The 21,034-nt window shown below is 43.9% G+C and overlaps 3 protein-coding genes across 11 annotated transcripts in view; 1 reads left to right on the top strand and 2 right to left on the bottom strand.

Moving 5' to 3' along the window:
- Positions 1 to 7,912, bottom strand: part of LOC125713227 (histone-lysine N-methyltransferase SETD1B-A-like) — a 39,120-nt gene extending 31,208 nt beyond the window's left edge. For 7 of the 9 annotated variants that reach the window (XR_007383522.1, XR_007383520.1, XR_007383521.1 and 4 more), the window contains exons 1-4: positions 3,226 to 3,509; positions 2,910 to 3,064; positions 2,455 to 2,553; positions 1,935 to 2,205 (exon numbers count right to left, since the gene is read on the bottom strand). Coding sequence is in view for 5 of the 9 variants with exons in the window: in XM_048984235.1 (XP_048840192.1) it covers positions 1,935 to 2,205; positions 2,455 to 2,553; positions 2,910 to 3,064; positions 3,226 to 3,283 (583 nt within the window). In the remaining 4 variants the exon portion in view is untranslated. Of the gene's footprint in view, positions 1 to 1,934; positions 2,206 to 2,454; positions 2,554 to 2,909; positions 3,065 to 3,225; positions 3,510 to 5,205; positions 5,324 to 5,769; positions 6,114 to 7,824 lie in introns of those variants that run through there. The other 2 variants (XM_048984253.1, XM_048984243.1) reach the window with 2 other exon arrangements.
- Positions 7,913 to 9,313: 1,401 nt separating this feature from the next.
- Positions 9,314 to 19,105, top strand: LOC125714043 (rho-related GTP-binding protein RhoF-like). The gene is made up of 5 exons (XM_048984795.1): positions 9,314 to 9,770; positions 10,772 to 10,859; positions 16,354 to 16,463; positions 18,123 to 18,257; positions 18,529 to 19,105. Exons 1-5 carry the CDS (start codon positions 9,672 to 9,674, stop codon positions 18,694 to 18,696), a joined length of 600 nt encoding a protein of 199 aa, XP_048840752.1. The 5' UTR covers positions 9,314 to 9,671; the 3' UTR covers positions 18,697 to 19,105.
- Positions 16,741 to 18,115, bottom strand: LOC125714027 (uncharacterized). Its single transcript, XM_048984793.1, has 4 exons — positions 17,696 to 18,115; positions 17,387 to 17,416; positions 17,139 to 17,355; positions 16,741 to 17,076 (listed from the first exon to the last, which is right to left on the bottom strand). The coding sequence occupies exons 1-4, from the start codon at positions 18,034 to 18,036 to the stop codon at positions 17,002 to 17,004; spliced, it is 663 nt and encodes a 220-aa protein (XP_048840750.1). The 5' UTR covers positions 18,037 to 18,115; the 3' UTR covers positions 16,741 to 17,001.
- Positions 19,106 to 21,034: the final 1,929 nt, after the last annotated feature.

A 21,034-nucleotide genomic window follows, 5' to 3' on the forward strand; every position in this document is an offset into this window, starting at 1 on the left:
TGATACTGAGGTTAGAGGGCACCGAGCTGAGTTCTGATACTGAGGTTACAGGGCACCGAGCTGAGTTCTGATACTGAGGTTACAGGGCACCGAGCTGAGTTCTGATACTGAGGTTACAGGGCACCGAGCTGAGTTCTGATACTGAGGATACAGGGTACCGAGCTGCGTTCTGATACTGAGGTTACAGGGCACCGAGCTGCGTTCTGATACTGAGGATACAAGGCACTGAGCTGCGTTCTGATACTGAGGATACAGGGTACCTAGCTGGGTTCTGATACTGAGGATACAGGGCACCGAGCTGAGTTCTGATACTGAGGTTACAGGGCACCGAGCTGAGTTCTGATACTGAGGTTACAGGGCACCGAGCTGAGTTCTGATACTGAGGATGCAGGGTACCGAGCTGGGTTCTGATACTGAGGTTACAGGGCACCAAGCTGCGTTCTGATACTGAGGTTACAGGGCACCAAGCTGAGTTCTGATACTGAGGATACAGGGCACCGAGCTGAGTTCTGATACTGAGGATACAGGGCACCAAGCGGGGTTCTGATACTGAGGTTACAGGGCACCAAGCTGGGTTCTGGTACTGAGGATACAGGGCACCAAGCTGGGTTCTGGTATTGAGGTTACAAGGCACCGTGTTGTGTTCTAGTGCTGAAGTTCGGTAATATCGAACAGCGTTCTCGTACTAAGGTCATGGGCACTGGCACTGGGCTTGATCTGGTACTGAGGTCACAGAACATCTGGGATCTGTTACTATAGTTATGGGGCACTGGGCTGGGTTCTGGTACCGAGGTTACAGGGCACCAAGCTGGGTTCTGGTACCGAGGTTACAGGGCACCGAGCTTAGTTCTGGTACCGAGGTTACAGGGCACCGAGCTGGGTTCTGGTACCGAGGTTACAGGGCACCGAGCTGGGTTCTGCTACCGAGGTTACAGGGCACCGAGCTGGGTTCTGGTACCGAGTTTACAGGGCACCGAGCTTAGTTCTGGTATCGAGGTTACAGGGCACCGAGCTTAGTTCTGGTACCGAGGTTACAGGGCACCAAGCTGGGTTCTGGTACTGAGGTTACAGGGCACCGAGCTGATCTCCATGAGGGAAGTGTTAACGTGAAGCCTGGACAGGCAGCACCGTGGCGTCATGCCTCCAGGACTGTGACCTCAAATGAGATCCCAGTTCTATGCATCAGAAATTTGGATTCCCTGACAAGATGCCAAGATGCCTGGTTCAGATGAATTCGTCCTTTTGTATGTGTACGTATGTATATGCATTTGTGATTAGCATAACACTGTGTGATGTCCCTTACATTTCAGGACCGGCTACAGCTCTGATGGGGTAAGCTGTTTTTGGAAGTAGATGAATAAGGTAAAACCTTTTTAGAATAAACATATGCACCAAACAATTCATATTGCATCCATAAACTATTTCACAAAAATATATAAAAAACAGTAATGAACTGTGGAACAGAGAGAAGATACAATAGTATTTCATACATCTTCAAACAGTAAGGTATTAATGGTAAGAGGCTTCTCAACTGACTACAGCCACTAATACTAATAATAAAGTGCTTGGTAATAAATATATTATACTAATAAAAGGCTGAGTCACCGAAATGAAGCACAAAAGACAGAAAACACTACAGTGACAGAAACACAACAAGGGTCACTTTAAGTCTAAAAATTATCAATACAGTTTAATTAATCTTTAAGCGAAGTAAATCTGTAAATACTTGTAGTTTTACTGCGCAACTTCATGCATGTCGCCTGTCCAGACGAGTAAAATGTTAAAGCTGAATGTGCCGTATTTTTAAAAACACCACGCGCCATGGTCCGTTCCGTTTCCGGGCAACCGAAAACATGCTCTGCACGCGACTTCAGCTGCAACCTCAGGACCGTGACACGCTCCCCAAACCGCAGAGGGCGCGCGGCGCCGCTTACCCTTCGGGTCGATCTCCACGTGGATGATGTTCCCCATGACGGACGTCTTGTGCAGATTCTGAACGGTGTCCTTGGCCGCCTTAACGGTACCGAACAAAACTTTCGCGATTCCTAAATGCTTTTTGTTCTTCGGATTATACAAAATTTCCACCTCTTCGATATCTCCAAATTTCTTGCACATGTCTGTTAAAAATCCTTCTCTGATGTTGTCGTTCAGCCCGGCAAATGTCACCTCTTTCGGAGGGACCGGTCCGACATAACATTCATCGATCTGCAGGAGAAAGTACATTACAAAATCTGTTGGGTTTTTCCCCTTAGGTTAAACTGGCTCGTGTCAGAGGACCCTTCGAAAAACAGGTAAATTAAAATCTCACACACAGTCATTCATGTTTTCAACCAAGGGATCATTATCTATCTATAATGATAGGTGTAATATTTGCAAATAATTGTGATAACAGTGCAAAGTTTAATCTAGGTATCCCAATCGCCTCTGACAATTTAAGCATCCACATGTGGCTACCTTGAACTTCGGAACCGGGAGATCAGTCTCCTTGTATTTGGTCCAGAGACGACCGATTCTTGGGTCCCGTACAGCATCCACTGGGGGCATGCCCGGGTTCTGGGAGGGGAGAAATCAGCGTGTTCATACACACAACAAACAGATAAATGGACGAACACGCCTCCCTCAGTGTGAACCTGCAGAAATCAGAGTGCGTGCATCATCAGAAAACAATCATATAATAAAATGCACATGTTCTTGCAAAAAACAATAAAAGAAAAATGTTTCCTTATTGGAATGGCAGCGAATCGCGTTCGCAACATTACGGTGATGCTCTGGTACAATTTGTCAGGTGTTGGGGAGTTGGGTGTACGGCACTTAGTACCATCCGCTGTTACATTCACCTAGCCTGAATGAATCACGCATGCATCACTCTACCCCGCTTGTTTCGCACCAAGAGGGGAGAAAATACTTACGGGCATGCTGAAATTCTGTCCATCGTAGCGATATAGTTTATGCGATCCCTTCTTCAAAGCCGGGTCAATAAGCAGCTTATAACTTCTCCAGTGATGACTCCGTTTCTCCCCTGAACTGCAAACTGGATGGCTGTTTTCCATTCCGTTCGCCAAACCTATAAAGAGAAACGGTCAGATTGCAATGCAAAGTATGAATTGCAATTACAGACAACATGCGCTGGTTTTCCCCGTGCAAATATGTTGGGTCAAAAATGGGGGCTTAAAGCTGGTCCCCATTATCGAAATAGACATGAGAAGAAAAAAAAAGCAAGCTCACTTGAACTCTGCTTTCTACCGTGATCTTCATGAAGCCTTTTTTCCCCCGGCTTGGACATGATGGAGCTTATTCCGATATTTTTTTCTTCCAAAACGGAGGGATCTTTTACATTTCTCTGATTGCATTACATGCTTTTAAAGGATCCTGCCTCCTTTTTGCGAGCCAACGCATATTGTGTGCCTCTGGTCTAGGTTTTCTGTGTCTCCCACAATACACCACTATTGGGCTACAAGCCGCACTAGCATCTACCCAGCCATCCCTTGGCACATTCGCCATTCAAATCTTTCAAATCAGTATAAGAAAAATCACTTATATTCTCTCAAGAAATACATTTTCAACAAATACATATTTATTGGAGGAAAAATGGCGTGTCGCTAGTGGCGATTGTACATTTGCGTAGAAAATGCCTCCTCGAAAAATTGTGTTGAATCTGCCGCCTCAATTTACGCAAACAGGAAACAAGATGGATAGGAGCCACTAGTAGTTGTAGGGGACTACTACTGAACTGGTGCTGTAAATGTTTCCATTTTAACATCGATGCAAAATGTATGTTTCTTTCGATTTTCGATCTCTTCTTAATTTACAGTGTACGGTACCACATAAATAACGGCCCAAATGAGAATATTGGACTCATTCATTTATTTAAGCCTAGCAAGCCGCTGGAGCCAATCAGAGGGAAGGTTCCATTTCGCCTTTTCAGCCCTACGAAAATCTTACATGAACGTTATACATTGGCAGTTTAAAGACAATTAGAGATTTTTAACATACACTGGAGTATTTTATGTACTTTATATTTATTTTTGCATTTGCGGGACGGAGATCGTCGCCACGAACATTGTGTGATATTTTGCAGTGCTTGGGAATTGGCTGGTTAACAACGGCAGATCTGACGGGCCAATCAGAGAGCAGCTACCATCTTAACTCCTCTATTAGAAGGCGAACGGACACCGCGCGGAGCGGAGAGCAGAGAGAGGAGGCCTGGCGCGCGGGTGGCCATTTTTCTGCAATGGAGCTCAGTGGTCACTGGTTTTCTATGGTTCCAAAAGGGATCTTATGCATCATATCGCCGTCTCTTTATGGACTTCATCAGTGTGTTGTAATGTTTGCACCATTTAAAGGATTTGGGAAGAAGGAAGATTAAAAATTGGACGTTATCACTGACATTTTTTTCCCTTCCTGGAATCCATCTTTGTCCTAACTAGGTCATGGCACACCCATATGTCAGCATTTTGCTTATGTTAAAGTCTACTGAATAAATGGTTAAATTTTATTTTTATTCTGTTTAAACAGAGTGCATTATTTACTATAATTATTAGCAATACCTGTACTTGTCTAATGCTGCTAATTCACATCATTGACCCTGCCCACTAAAGTGGCCAAGTGTGACTATAGCCAAATGTAAGTTTTTCAATGTTTATTTATGAATACAGCTTTTATAATTAATTCTTCATTAAGAAAATGTCAGCGCTATAACGTGATGACGAGCTGTCCTTCAGTGAATAGACCAAAAGGTAATGAATGACGTGCCTCCCGTCTAAAGCGTTCGTTAAGTAATTGCATGCTTTGTCTTAAGCTTTAATGCTTTTCACATTACAGAAAATACATATGGGCAGATTTTAGATAAATAGTATGTTTAATGTTTAATCACTACTAAGGAGTTATTCAGTAATCCTGAATTAACTTATTACTAATTCCCCATTTTAAATAATGAGCCTTTTTCCATCCCAAACAACACATTGAAAATATCTGACCACGTACAACTGTTAGACCCTAAAACAATATTTCAGATACATTTAAAACATGTTCATGTTTGCATTTGATTCCAGTCAGCTGTGAAGGTAAGTAAATATCTGACCTCGATTCAAGGACATTTTAATGATCCTGGTTGTAGATGCACATACAGAGTTTAAGTGCATTTAGACCAATGACTTCAAACACCAGGCTAGACCAAGCCAATGAAATAATGCTCAAAATATTTACCTGAACATTGTGGCGAATCATATGTACCAGGCCTTTACATGAGAGAAAAGGGAACCGTTTCAGTCCCATCTTCGAGTCCATTAACATAAAGGTTGGTTTTTAGATTTGATGATGATCCCTTAGGGGAAAAAGAAAGAGGGAATAAATTCCTTAGTATTTTACACTATAATTTATAAAACTGCTCACTGAGAAAACGCCCTGACAGCATCAGCTACAGTAATGTCCAAAGCTGACTGTTCTCCTTTTCAAGACTGCACTCAAATGCTGTCAATTAATCAAGTTCGTCATGGGGAAAAATAAAACAAGCGTATGTTTTGTAAGTTGTTACATATACATTCTCAAATTACTCACTTTTAAAATCTATTGCAAATGTAAAACAATTTACTTAAAACAGACCACGTCCATGTTTTGAAAACGTACCAAAGACGTCTGGAGTTGATTTAATTGAATAAATATTAACAAGCATTTTTAACCTTCAGATCTTTCAACAGACAATTCAAACCATCTGTATGCCAGGAAATGCCGAATGTTAAGTAAAAAAAAATGCATACCAGACAAACTTACAGTAAATATTAGGCAAAAGTAATCCTTGTAGAAGACGATGTCTTATAAAGACCATAGAAATAGTGTAAGGGGGTAAATTAGAGTTTGAGAACACTGTTCCCTTTCCTCCAAAGCGACTTTTTAAAATAAGCAGCATTAATGGCTTCTCTGTTGTTCGCAATCTCAAAATGGCTTCTTCACCCGACTTGGAAGTGAAACTGCGCCATTGCAGGGTGCAGGCGATTCTCTCGAAGAATACGCTTTACTTTCCGAGTTCAAGTAGCTTTTCTGCCACTCTGTCTATTTTATTTTGACCATGGGTGTAATAATTGTGACAAAGACTGACTCTGCTTGTATGTGTAGTGAGTGATTCGCCTGCGACACCCAACGCAGTGGACAGGCAGCCATGTGAGGCGCAGCCATCCCTCGGACCGCAGGCGCGGCTCTCCGAGCTCCCTGCCCGACAGCTGCTCCGGCAGCGCCAGCAGCCTGGCCGCTTGCCAGCCCCTTCCCTGCTTTTTCACCCGCCTCAGTGTGATACGATCAGCCAGTGGGGGAAAATCCGCAGCCGTTCAGACGACTTTTTCAGATATGAATTAGAGGACACCAACTGCATTTTTGCTCATTTTCTTCAACAAAAAAAGGATTTTTTTGGTCGCTCGAGAATGTCGGCGTTTTCTTTTAAATAAGAAATGTCAGTCAACATGTATTTAATTTAAATAAAATGTAGTTCAAAGGCGGGATATTGCTGTATGTGTCACATTTATAGTTAAATATGATGGTCATGCTTTAATTCGAGCACACAGAAACCGTCCAAAGCGCTTCTTCAATGTGAAGCATTTTGATGTGGCCGCACGCAGGAGACGAGCCACCGGAGGATAAAGTCACTGCAGAGATAAAGTCTTATTTCTCAGAGGCACATTTCCATTCAAACGCGACGCTCACCTGGAAAAGAGTTTTTGGGAATTAAAACATGGGTGGATTTTCACTTCCAAGCGCAAGATAAATGTATGCGTATCCTGGAGCACAACACAACAATGAATCGGTCACTTTTTAAGGATTCTGTCACAAACGGGATTTGCCAGCTCGAGAAATTTACATCATCTGTTAAGATTATAATGCGTGTAATGACCATTTTATAATACTGGCGAAATACTTTGTGCTTTAATCATGCGTTAAACTAATTATTTTGAAATTAAAATATTTTATGGATTGATTTTCATGATTGTGAATTTTTTAAAATAATTTAAAATAATATCAATGCGATTAGTCATGACAGTTGGAAATCTTTGTATTGTACAATCTTGAAGGTTAGTGTTTTAATGTATAATACGACATGAATACATGTACTGATAAAAACACTGAAATACTATAGATACAGTCTTTAGATAGACAGCAAAAACGAAAAGACGTCCTTTACGCAGTCTTCCAGGTATGGAAGGCGAAATGCCGGTGATCTACATAAAATCTATTTATAAGAACAGCGCGCGTTTCAGCCTCTGCCAAACCCACAGCTGTCTGCTGTGAGCGCAAATGTCCCTCAGAATCGCGGCGGCCTGCTTAGTATCCACCATCCGCAATGCCAGTGCAAGTGCGTCAATTGGTCACATGGTAACTCTAACGGGTTTATAGCTATTAAAGCTGCCACTGCTCTACCACAGGGACACTAAGTAACAACGCATTTGCTTTGCGATTATTTAGAATATCATCCCTACTGATTTGAAACGAATGTAGGAATTAAGACAAGTCATATGCAAAATAAACAAATATAATTCAATGTGTTTCCACATACAGGTAGCAATGAATGATGTGAGAGAAGGATCGCTCTCGGTGTACCCGCCTCTTAAATATATTTCATGTACGTTTGTGCTATTATAATAAGGTTTAAAATCATCTGAAATAACGAAACTATCATATTTCGCACTGACAGCCAAGGATGGGACGTAACGTGAAGTTTAGGCTACATCATGGACTCTACTTTTCTGCAACGAGATTTTGGTGCGAGGGAACAAACTATGGGTAAACACACGCGTACTGTATGTTGCATGAATATTTAATGGAAAATATGCGCATTACCGTTAATAAACGTGCCCCGAGCACCAAACACATCCTTCATATTAACATCCGTGTGGCGATGCCACTCGCGAGACAGTCGCCCGCCGTAAGAGCGCCATCTTTAAAAATTCCAATCCATTCGAGTGTTACCTGCCTGCTGTTCCTCTAGGTGGCGCCACATGATATACGGAGGAAATTATGGTTTCACATAATGTGGACGAGTTAATCATAAAAGGCGCCGCCCCCTTGGGCAACGGGTGATTTCGTAAGTCTGACGATGGTCATAAAAAAACATTTATAGGAAGTCTTCTGGGAAGATATTTCATCCATCCATTTTATAATCGTTAAACCTGGCCAGGATCGCGATGGGATTAAAGATATTATTTATTTGCTTATATATTACTATTACATATTTAGGCTTACTTAAACATTTTATTACACATTTTAACCAGTAGCCATTATATATGTCTTGCTTTACTGAAAAATTTTGATACTGAAACGTTTACTGTTGTGGTTTTTCCTTCCCCGCCAATCTGGAGTCTGGAGCCGCTTGTGTAGATCTTCAGATTCAGTCTTTACTGCAACAATGAAGTTACAACCAAGGCCGGACACTTACAAGTGTGTCCAATACCGTTTTACACCAATTTTATACATTTTCTTATTGTGTAAAAATATCTCGTCACATAAACATCATCATTCCCTCAACCATTCACCATCGTTCGTTTCTCCCTTGATCCACACCCCTAGATGATAAGTATGTCAATCATCTCTTTTACTGGTTGGTGCCTCGGTAGAACATAATGGTGGTGTGACCATCTCTATTCGGTTTTTGTAAATACCCAGCCGTGAACTTTTGGTGAACTCAGAATCCCTTCCTTCTGTAGCAAACCTTGGCAACTTCTGCTTGTTGCACATTGTCTGGCTAGAGGGTTAATAATATATTTGTCCTTCAACATAGTGATAAGCTGCAGCACAAATAAAGCACATATTCATACATCAAAAGGTAACAAAATAGCTAACAGATACAGAAACATCTAAACTAACACAAGGTGCTAATTCATACTTGTTTTTCGTCACATTGTGCACAGCAGTAATTGGTCTGCATTCTCTAAAGATTACAAGGTCACTCTCTACAAGGTTTACATCAGCTTCTTAAAAAAAGTCCAATAATTACATTCTCTATGCGTTATGAAGTGCTAAATACTATTACATGTGTACACATTGCGACGCTAATTAAATCCCTGTGTTGTAAATGAAACTGAACAGGTGCCCCATGTCTCTCTGAAAACAGAAAATTTAAGTCAGTTCACGTCATTAAATTGTGACTAATTATATTCTGTATGTGAGGAAATCTAACATGGCCGTGTTGCTATGCAACGGCGTAGGAGACAGTTTGATTTTTTTTTTTTGGGGGGGGGACAACTTAATAATATAAATACAAAGGTCGATATATTGGTGGATGAATTGAGCCAAATTAAATATTGGATGGTACACGTCCCCGCCGCCGCGGCTCCTACAACACTGTTACTATGTGTGTCATGGCACTCATGATGCTGAAGGTGATTCACGGAGCAGGATCGAGGAAGCGACGGGAAACCTGCTGTCCTGGGGTAGCTGATCATCTCCCAGGCATGGAGGTGACGGTCACACCTCCGGTTCCTCCCTCCCCACACACATCAGAAAAGGGAGCGCTGTTAAACAGCCCAGGCGAGATCGAGAGAGCCACAGATCCGCCTCCTGAATACACCGGCAGGAGTAACTCATCTGGTCCCAGTCAGACCACATACCGCCCACCGGCGCGGGATCCCAGACCGAAGTTGGTTTAACGCAGCAGCGGAAAGATACGCCAGACGGAGCCGAGGATCCGCATGGCTCAACCCGAAAGGCTCAACATGGTGATCGTAGGCGACGGTGGTTGCGGGAAGACCTCCCTGCTCATGGCGTACTCCAAGAGAGACTTCTCGGAGGTAGCCTGCTAGACACTCGTGCAACTGATGAGGTTTATTAGTTTATTTTCATTCAGTTGGATCAGTCATTTCACCTTAATTACTCATTCCGGACAGAGTAGTAAACACACCGTTTATTAACGCTGTTATCGTTTAAGGTGCGCTGGTAATAATAACTATGCATCTTATAGCAGCTAATAGACTGAGCACTGATCCCCATGGACTATGAGAGTGGGATGTTGATCTCTCTCTGATCCCCATGGACCATGAGGGTGGGATGCTGATCTCTCACTGATCCCCATGGACTATGAGGGTGGGATGCTGATCTCTCACTGATCCTCGTGGACCATGAGGGTGGGATACTGATCTGTCTCTGATCCCCGTGGACCATGGGGGTATGATGCTGATCTCTCTCTGATCCCCGTGGACCATGGGGGTATGATGCTGATCTCTCTCTGATCCTTGTGAACTGTGGGGGTGTGATGTGATCTCTTTCTGATCCCCATGGACCATGAGGGTGGGATGCTGATCTCTCTCTGATCCCCTTGGACTATGAGGGTGGGATGCTGATCTCTCTCTGATCCCTGTGAACTGTGGGGGTGTGATGTGATCTCTTTCTGATCCCTGTGGACCGTGGGGGTGTGATGCTGATCTATCTTTTAAAATGCAACACTACATGGTATGTTGTTGTTTGTGTGTTATTACACTTTGAATCTAACTTCCATTCATTGAGTACATGGTCCCAGGGGGCACAGGGCACATGGCTGGGGAACACCCTGGAAGTGATTGCAGGATATGTACACTGTAGGAAAATGCATTTGGTCATAGGAGGAAACTGCAGTACCCAGATCAAATGTGCGAGGTCCACATGCGGCACAAGGGTGCAAATAAGTCCCCACACTCCGGCTTGAGTTCCCATCAAGCCACCCTGTTATTTCATTTTAAGTATTTAACTAGATTGTTAAAGCAGCCGCAAATCACCTCTAATAGGCAACTGACATGTTCTTTACCTTCCTTCTCAGAATTATGTGCCCTCGGTCTTTGAAAAAGTCACCACGACGTCCAATTTTGGAGGCAGGAATATCATTCTGAACATATATGACACAGCAGGTACGGCACCTTTCTATTCCTTCAGGGGGAGGCAGGAAGTGACTCATGATAGTTATCTGACAGGGTGGATTATGGGGGCTGAGCTGGGTGGGGCAAAAAAAATGTGAAAAATGAAAACAATTTTAATGCTTAAATGCTTTCACTGCATCAGTGAAACTAACGCAACACAAGGGAGTGGAAGAAGCTTAACAATGTTACTGAGCAGGGAGTTCAGACAGGAGCCAATCAAATGGTACATCCTTATTTTATCTGTATTTTTACTGGCATGCAGTTGTGAGGTCTAGGTAGACAGTGGGAATGGGCGGGGCACAGCTGGGACAGGAGAATGGCACTTACATGTGTGTGAAGAGGGACAGTATGTCAGGAGGGACACGGTCGCCGTTTCATGCGCGTGAAGGGTGTGCCGGCGGTCAGGAGGGACACGGTCTCTGTTTAGTGATCTCTCTCTGATCCCCCTGAACCATGGGGGTATGACGTCCATGGAGGGACACAGTCTCTGTTTAGTGCCTGTGTAGGGTGTGCCAGTAGTCAGGAGGTACACAGTCTCTGAACTTTAGTGAACTAAACAGTGGGGAAACCCCACGACGACATGGGGAGAACATGCAAACTCCACACACATGTGACCCAGGCGGAGTCTCGAACCTGGAACCCAGAGGTGTGAGGCAACAGTGCTAACCACTGCACCACCATGCCGCCCCTAAAATGCATAGTGATTTCTTTTAATAACAGAGCAAATACACATAAACATGCATTTGCAGGGTTGCCAAATTTTATCAGCTGGCTGGTGTGAGATTTTTGATTCCAGGCAAATCTGAACACACATTTTCATGTATGTAAGAGTTTAAGTTTAATTGCCTTGTAAACCGTCTGTAGGGATTAGCTATTTTTATGTTTGTGATAGAATAATGTAGATTTGCCATAAGATTTCTGACGTTACTGTGAGACCCTGAAAGTGTGAGTGTCACGCCAGGTGCATGAGAGTTGGAGACCAATGTTATGCTGTTACGATAACAAATTGCCACGCGTATCCCATTGCGAATGCATACTTGCGTAGCAATTATGTGCGCCCCTGGCTATAAGCTTACCAAGTACCACGTCATTGGAGCGCAGCAATTTCAGTTGATGGAAATATAAACGAACATTTTAGTTATGTGATAGTATGTTTAGGTAATAGCGTTAATCCAAAATAAACGACCAGAGTGAAAACTTAAAATGACAAGCAAAGAAAATGGATTGTTTTTAAACCAAAGGAGTCATTGGTGTCAGGGGTCTATATCATGTTTCCCGAAGCCGGATTTCTTTTTTGGCTGGATAGCTTTTCAGATTTAAGATACCTCACTTTAGATGGATTTTATCCTCGTTTACTTATATTTACCCCATCCATCCATCCATCCATTTTCCAAACCGCTTATCCTATTGGGTCGCGGGGGGTCTGGAGCCTGTCCCGGAAGCAATGGGCACGAGGCAGGGAACAACCCAGGATGGGGGGCCAGCCCATCACAGGGCACACTCACACACCATTCACTCATGCATGCACTCCTATGGGCAATTTAGCCTCAGCATGTCTTTGGACTGTGGGGGGAAACCGGAGTACCCGGAGGAAAGCCCACGACGACATGGGGAGAACATGCAAACTCCACACACATGTAACCCAGGCGGAGACTCAAACCCGGGTCCCAGAGGTGTGAGGCAACACTGCTAACCACTGCACCACCATGCCACCCCACCTTGGGAAAACATCAATTTTAAATTGTCAGATCTAAATATCTCGTGTAAGGCAATTCATATTCCTGTACTGCATTTGATTCAGTATACAATTCATATTCCTGTACTGCATTTGATTCAGTCTACAATTCATATTCCTGTACTGCATTTGATTCAGTCTACAATTCATATTCCTGTACTGCATTTGATTCAGTATACAATTCATATTCCTGTACTGCATTTGATTCAGTCTACAATTCATATTCCTGTACTGCATTTGATTCAGTCTACAATTCATATTCCTGTACTGCATTTGATTCAATATACAATTCAATATTCCTGTTTTACCTTGCCTGCCTTCCTTAAAAGTGGGACATGTCGAATTAATGGACAAAAAATGCAGTAACAAATATGGAAGGATGGTTTTCAGGTCGACTGTGTGTAGGAATTGCGAATCAGGGTTTGTTAAAGGCTTTTAAAGGATCCAGTAAGAGAACAGACTCTTTCCTTTCATTTAACCTGTCCTGCTGCTCCCAAAGACAAGGAAGCCCATTTAAAAATGATTTCTGCTATTTATCTAGTCAGCTTTTGCTCAGACGCTTTTAAATGGACCTGAGGTGCTCTTGTTTTTGTTTATAAGAGACTGAATCAATTGGCTGCCTTTTTTTTAATTGCTTTCATACTAAAACCTTTAGGTCTGATTGATGGAATACCTAAATCTAACTTTCATGACATTATTTATTCTATGGACAGCTTAGATATAAGCATTTCTGATATTGCTAATCTGGTTTTTATTATGGTTAAATATCATTTACAGTCTTGCAGACCCTCGTTGGCTCCCTTTGTTTCTGATTTTGCTAGTTACTTTACTTCAATAAAAGAAAAACAGCAAAAAAGCCAGAAAAATGTACAGTTCATTGTCAAACTCTTTGCTCTTCTGACTGTTCATAATCCTTTGTGCCATTTTTTGTTTTTTAATGCATGGTGGAGTTTAGTTTAATTTGGGAATTTCTACATTTCCGGTAAAATGACTCTATGCTCCCTCTTTTATCATTTTGTCATATTAATCTCTTGTATGGACATGTTTTTAAATAAATAAAATAAGGATTTAAAAGGGGCCAGTACTTGTGCAATTGGCAAATAAAGCATGTTTGTAATTTAGTGCCGTAAATGAAATTGTATTGGTGAGATGTCTAAATGTGATCCAAATTTTCTCTTTCATTATTCTAGTGACTTTATCGTAGATAACCCTATCCCCCCCCCACCCCCCCCCCATCCAGAAAAAATGTAAAATAACGATCAGTCTTTTTTTTCTATTCCTATCGTTGCTCTTTACTGCGGTTTTGATTATGTGTAGACGAGAGTTTGATTCGTGTTATGTTGCTGATTATCGTTATTATAACGTGTGATCTGGACATTAGAGGAGCTGGGAAATTACAGCTTCTCGCCCGGAAACCCAAACAACCCTATCCTATCAGGTTTTGGCTCCCCCCAATCAGCACTGGCCTCGGCCAAGGCCGCTGCTGAACTAACAACTCCCCCAGAAGAACGAGGCAGTGAGACTCTCTTGCATCCCTCTCCCCCAATCCCAAGGACTCACCGCACCCTCCCCCCATCCCACGCCTTCGCCGCTTCATACCTCCAGCATGAACAGACGGGTCTGTGACCAGCGCCTCCATGGCTGCAGGACCGGATGGCTGTCTGTCTATGCTGGACTACCTCCACCTCCCCATTTCCCACACCTGTTTCTAGTCGTGCCTTTTTATGTTATAAGGTGTAGTGACCATGTGCTTATCTTGCTGAGGTGTTTTTTTCGGTTCCTACAATGTACTCCCTATACTGTGAGGTTTGTGTATATGTATGGTCGGGTTGATGGCCAGTTTTTTTGCTGGTGATCTAGGGGGAACCCCCATACCTAACCCATTAGATGGCTAAGAGGTGATCTAGGGGGAACCCCCATACGTAACCCATTAGACAGCTAATAGGTGATCTAGGGGGAACCCCCATACCTAACCCATTAGACGGCTAAGAGGTGATCTAGGGGGAACCCCCACACCTAACCCATTAGACGGCTAAGAGGTGATTGAGGGGGAACCCCCACACCTGACCCATTAGACGGCTAAGAGGTGATCTAGGGGGAACCCCCACACCTAACCCATTAGACGGCTAAGAGGTGATCTAGGGGGAACCCCCATACCTAACCCATTAGACGGTTAAGAGGTGATCTAGGGGGAACCCCCATACCTAACCCATTAGACAGCTAAGAGGTGATCTAGGGTCCCAGATTTCCTAGTCCCTTAGGTACTGGGTACTGCATTTGTTATATTTTTGTTATACTTTACTTTAGGTTGTACTAATTTTATTTCTAGTCATAGACTGAATTTTGTAGGACTTTTTTGAAAAAGTGCCGAGATATAATGCTGTTTGCCGTTTCTAAGGTTGAAGTACGTTGCACGAGAGGCCCAAAGATACATAATTAATTTAGCTGAATAGTATTTTAAAATGTTAATGAGAAGTATTTGACATTTGTTTTTATTTCAATTGGTTAGTTAGTTAGTTGGTATTTCGTATCTCATTTTTAGGTTACGGAAATGTTTTTGTTAAGGACGATAACCCTTCCTGGAGTACCGTAAATACACGGCGCACAGCTACTTTTTGATAAATGCTTTTTCTTCGCTTATTCTTTTCTTGTAACATGCATTCCGCACATCACTGTGACTTTTAAGAGCAGCTTTACTCCATGGTGCCCCCCCAGCCCTGCCGTTAAAGCACGCGCTTGGGTTGCCCGGCGCGTTGGCGTAAGGATCGCGGATGGTGCCCGACCCGCTTTCCTGTGAAGTGAAAATCAGCTCTTATTGCTGTAGCCCCGAGTATTTAACCCCTGATGACAGTCGTCCTGCAATTTTTTTCAATAGCTAGAAACGCCCCTGGCAACAGACAGTGCTTGTGAAACACTGTGACAAATAGCTACTGTGTAACAAAATGTAGGGTGAAAAAGGGGCGTGTTTGTTTTGTAATTATCACGTTGTGGGAACCTGATTTCCCCATAATATAATTAAAAACCTGTACATTTAGGTCCCCACTTCGAACCTCAAGTTAAAAAAAATGAATGCAATCAAAACTAAAACTAACAATGCTTATAACAAGAACTGTTTTGTTTGGTTACATATGCTTAAGGTTAAGGCTGGGGGGGGTTAAGGTTGTCATACTTAGGAGTATGTTCTGTGGTACTAAGGAGTACCACAGAAGATATGAATACAACCTTACTTGGACTTCATGGGACAGTGTTTTTCTGACAGGACCCTGGCCACACTTGCAGAATGCCTGAAGTTTTCCAAATGTCTTTTGGCACAATGCAGCTTGAAATGAAGTTTAATGAATAAATGGATGTTTGTGTTTTAAGCTCCTATGACAGAAACCTGCTCTCAAAATAGATCTGCCAGGTGCACAGGCATCAAAAACCAGATTACCTGCATATCCTCAGCCCTGTGACAACTATTGTCACCATTTATTTTGTCTGATATTACTCATGGGCTATAATTACACTGAGAGGCTGGTCTGGATACCGACAAGGGCCCTTTCAGTGTAGAATGTGTATATCGTTTGTGTCCGGAGAGATGAAGAGACACAAAAAAACATTAGTATATAAAACTCTGAAGAATAAAACCAAAGAAATGTTCTGGTCCTCAGACTGGTACTAAGTGCAGTATAGTGACATCATATTTCAGAGGAACCTCCCGGTGTATCACTGGCAAACTGACGTGGAACCTCCCATGTGCCCTCCTTCCAGGCCAAGAGGACTATGACCGGCTGAGACCGCTGTCCTACCCGGACGCAAACCTCGTCTTCATCTGCTATGATGTCACAAACCCCACCAGCTTTGAAAATGTCCTGCTAAAGGTATTGACCTTAAATACATGTTTGCTGTCGTCAAACTACTGGATAAGAGATCTGATCAAATCAGTGATGCATCATCAGCAAACGAAAGCCGTTCCCACCAGGCAGAGAACCACCCAGGAAATGCTCATGCTGTTTATACTTGTTTGTTTCCCTTGGAAACAGTTTCCAAGAAAGAGGTGTGTGCTTAACCCTGATCAAATAAATCCAGTTCAGTCTAACATCAGCATGCTCTTGGGTGACTCAGTGGATAGTGCTGCCCCCCACCCCCCACACTTCCAGGCTTGGGGGTTTCAGTCCCACTCCCACTCTCAATTTCAGGGTTTGAGCCTCACACCCACTCGGTGTTGTGGATTTGAGTCCCACACCCACTGTCTGTTGGGAGTTTGAGTCCCACTTCAGCTCTGTGTTGGGGGTTTGAGCCCTACACCTGCTCTGTGTTGGGGGTTTGAGTCCCACACCTGCTTTGTGTTGGGGGTTTGAGCCCTACACTTGTTCTTTGTTGGGGGTTTGAGTCCCACACCTGCTCTGTGTTGGGGGTTTAAGCCCCAAAGCCACTCTCTGTTGTGGGTTTGAGTCCCACACTTGCTGTCTGTAGGGGGTTTGAGTCCCACACCTGCTCTGTGTTAGGGGTTTGAGTCCCACACCTGCTCTGTGTTGGGGGGTTGAGTCCCACACCTGTTCTTTGTTTGGGGTTTGACCCTTACACATGCTCTGTGTTGGGGGTTTGAGTCCCACACCTGCTCTTTGTTTGGGGTTTGAGTCCCACACCTGCTCTGTGTTGGGGGTTTGAGCCCCACAGCCAGTCTCTGTTGTGGGTTTGAGTCCCACACCTGTTGTCTGTAGGGGGTTTGAGTCCCATACCTGCTGTCTGTAGGGGGTTTGAGTCCCACACCTGCTCTGTGTTAGGGGTTTGAGTCCCACACCTGCTCTGTGTTGGGGGTTGAGTCCCACACCTGCTCTGTGTTAGGGGTTTGAGTCACAAACCTGCTCTGTGTTGGGGGTTTGAGTCCCACACCTGTTCTTTGTTTGGAGTTTGAGTCCCACACCTGCTCTGTGTTGGGGGTTTGAGTCCCACACCTGCCCTGTGTTGGGGGTTTGAGCCCCACAGCCAGTCTCTGTTGTGGGTTTGAGTCCCACACCTGTTGTCTGTAGGGGGTTTGAGTCCCACACCTGCTGTCTGTAGGGGGTTTGAGTCCCATCCCTGCTCTGTGTTAGGGGTTTGAGTCCCACACCTGCTCTGTGTTAGGGGTTTGAGTCCCACACCTGCTCTGTGTTGGGGGGTTGAGTTCCACACATGCTCTGTGTTGGGGGTTTGAGCCCTACACATGCTCTGTGTTGGGGGTTTGAGTCCCACACCTGCTCTGTGTTGGGGGTTTGAGTCCCACACCTGCTCTGTGTTGGGGGTTTGAGTCTCACACCTGCTCTTTGTTTGGGGTTTGAGCCCTACACATGCTCTGTGTTGGGGGTTTGAGTCCCACACCTGCTCTGTGTTGGGGGTTTGAGTCCCACACCTGCTCTGTGTTGGGGGTTTGAGTCCCACACCTGCTCTGTGTTGGGGGTTTGAGTCCCACATCTGCTCTGTGTTGTTTGCTTCACAAAAAGGTAGGCGTCTCGTAATGGCTCAGTGGATGCATGAATTTTCATGGTCTTTTTCCACAGTGGTACCCAGAAGTTCATCACTTTTGCCGGGGACTGCCCATCCTCCTGATCGGCTGTAAGACAGACCTGCGCAAAAACAAGGAGCAGACAAGAAAGCTCCGGGCCCTGGGTCTAGCCCCCATAACCTACTTGCAGGTGAGGGAGAACATCTAGGTTTCATAGCTGCACAGAAAACCTTCAAACAGCTCAGCAGACAGTGGAGGCAGCATTTTCCCCCAGAGTAAAGACAAAAAAGCACAGCTGTCAGGAGGACATAACAATCCTGCCAGGCAGCTGGTGTCCCCATGTGTCTGCTCGTCTGCTAAAGGGTCCCAGTCAGAATACAGTCTCTGTAAGGGTTTGTGTCATAATGAATGTGCTCCATAGATCAGCCCAGCTCTCATTCTCTTTTCTTATACCTGTCCAGGGTGTGGAAGCCATGCAGCAAATCAAGGCGGAAATTTACCTGGAATGTTCCGCAAAGTATCAGGAGAACGTGATGGACATATTCCGGGAGGCTGTCAAGCGGGGGCTGGCAGCAGTCCAAAGGGCAAGGCAGGCACGCAGAAAGGCCAACTTATGCACAATGTTGTAATACAGCGCCCCCTGATGGACAGGCAGGGAAAGCAGTGGGGCCATGAGCACTCAAAGACTCACCTGGACCGATGGCTCCTCAGCTCCTTCACCACAGATGCCTTTGTCATAAAAACATGTCTGCTTGGGCCGTTCGGTTCTTTGCAAAGTGTTTCCACTCAGGTTTGAAAGCGTAAATATTTTATAGGAACCTGCTGGCAATCTGAGGGCCTCCATCCATAATTCACTCAACTGCTGAACTTAAGAACTAAGGACCTCTTTGCTGATTCCCGCTATTTTATGTAAAGAACGTGAATCGAGACTGATACAGACTGTTATTTTAAACAAGAAGATATTTATTGATGCCTAATATGACCTACATTTGTTTTGCAGAGCTTTACTTTTTTTAATAAAGAAAAACTGTACTGGGATGCAGATTGGTGAGACTGTGACTGTGTGGGATAAACTTTACCAGAGCGACCTGCCAATAACCGACACACTCACAGATGCACACGTGCATGCGCACAGACACACACACACATTTTACTGCAAACGCCATGCTATTGCTGATATTTATGATAATTTCTTTGTTTAATGTTTTGCCTCTTTATACTTTATGTTCCTGTTTTGCAGTCTTGCAGTAAAACAACCATTTTACGACATATTGTATAACTGTGTGTGACACTTTTAATTGACACACAAACCATAGAAAAATTAAGTACATTGAAAGTATATGTAAGGGCACACACACACAAACGCACGCGCGTACATGTAGGGTATACCTATCCTTATGGGGCCCACTCATTCACTTCTATGGGAAATGCTAATGCTAAATATGACAACCTTAACCCCCAACCAGCCCTAACCATAACCCCACACACGCACACACACACACACACACACACACACACATGCAAACATTATTGCACCAGGACTTTTTCCCTGAAAGGAAACAAGACACATTACATAGTACAAAACCTGAAAAGCAGAACCTTAAAAGTATTAGGATCATTTAAAATCATAAAATAGATATTGATGATATTTGTTAGTGTAAGTCTACACTACATCTACACTATGCCTTCGCCGCTTCATACCCCCAGCGTGAACAGGCGGGTCTGTTGACCAGCGCCTCCATGGCTGCAGGACCGGATGGATGTTTGTCTATGCTGGACTACCTCCACCCCCCCTTTTCCCCCACCCGTTGCAAGTCGTGTCATTTTTATGTTGTAAGGTGTAGTGACCATGTGCTTATGTTGCTGAGGTGTTTTTTTCGGTTCCTACAATGTCCTCCCCACTGGAGTACAGTCTGGGGGCTGTTTTTTTATTCTCCTCCTCTCTCCTCATGTTATTCTGTTTCTTTTCTTCTCTCTTCCCCTGTCTCCCGACCGGTCTACCCCCTACTGTGATGTTTGTGTATATGTATGGTCGGGTTGATGGCCTGTTTTTCGCTGGTACTCGTGACTAGTGACATGGTGTATTGCAACAGCAATAAAGGGTTTTCATCATCATCATCATCATCATCATCTTTCATATTAAAGGTCTTGACTTGGCCACACCGTGCATCGTCGTCTCGGTAACCAGCCTCGCTCCCACCTGTTAGCCGTCTTTGTGGCTGGTAATTTTGCATTTTGAGTAATGGGTCCCCAGTGCACTGCTCTGAGGGTATACAGTAGGGAATGTGGGCATCATTTACATGCTTTGGATGTGACATAAAAAGGTTTACTGTTTGAACAGAAATTGCTAATAAATAAATTCTTAGTGTTTTTCTCAGTTGCTTTAATGCATTTCTTACAACCGATCTGAAGTTCTCAAAACTGCTTGTTCAATTCCCACAACTTCTAGTCAGTTGTGTACATCCATCCATCCATCCATCCGTTTTCCAAACCGCTTATCCTACTGGGTCGCGGGGGGTCCGGAGCCTATCACGGAACCAATGGGCACGAGGCAGAGAACAACCCAGGATGCGGGGCCAGCCCAGCTGTGTACATCATAGCAGCAATTCCTGGTTATTTTGTCATTTTGCAATTGCTTTAGTACTCAGGTAGATGCTTATGTGCAGTTCGCAGCTTTATCGCACATCAGCAGTTAGCTTATGTCATGATGACGAAAATGCATTGTGCAAACCCTCTTTTGCATCGTCTTACACTCCAGACAAACGTATCATTTTGTCATTGTGTAAGTCATTGCAGTCAAAAGTGTTCAACAAGATTTCATTGGCTGTCAAGTGTGTTTTATAAGTTTCTACAAAACTTTTTTGGTATGTATTCAGAATACTAGCGATCCCTGCACCACCTTAAACAGGAATATCATTATGTGTGCAGCTAGGAAGAGGAGATTGGTCAAGAAAATGTACCAAAGTA

This window comes from Brienomyrus brachyistius, chromosome 2 (assembly GCF_023856365.1).
Source record: "Brienomyrus brachyistius isolate T26 chromosome 2, BBRACH_0.4, whole genome shotgun sequence".
Taxonomy (NCBI): Eukaryota; Metazoa; Chordata; class Actinopteri; order Osteoglossiformes; family Mormyridae; genus Brienomyrus; species Brienomyrus brachyistius.

Bases quoted from the DNA above. Each gene is read 5' to 3' on its own strand.
- LOC125714043 (XM_048984795.1), top strand. From the start codon at position 9,672: ATGGCTCAACCCGAAAGGCTCAACATGGTGATCGTAGGCGACGGTGGT. The intron at 9,771-10,771 runs GTAGCCTGCTAG...CTTCCTTCTCAG, and splicing joins CCAAGAGAGACTTCTCGGAG to AATTATGTGCCCTCGGTCTT. The intron at 18,258-18,528 runs GTGAGGGAGAAC...ATACCTGTCCAG, and splicing joins CCCCCATAACCTACTTGCAG to GGTGTGGAAGCCATGCAGCA.
- LOC125714027 (XM_048984793.1), bottom strand. From the start codon at position 18,036: ATGTGGGACTCAAACCCCCAACACAGAGCAGGTGTGGGACTCAAACCC. The intron at 17,417-17,695 runs GTGTGGGACTCA...AACACAGAGCAG, and splicing joins AAACCCCTAACACAGAGCAG to GTGTGGGACTCAACCCCCAA. The intron at 17,356-17,386 runs GTGTGGGACTCA...AACACAGAGCAG, and splicing joins CAACCCCCAACACAGAGCAG to GTGTGGGACTCAAACCCCCT.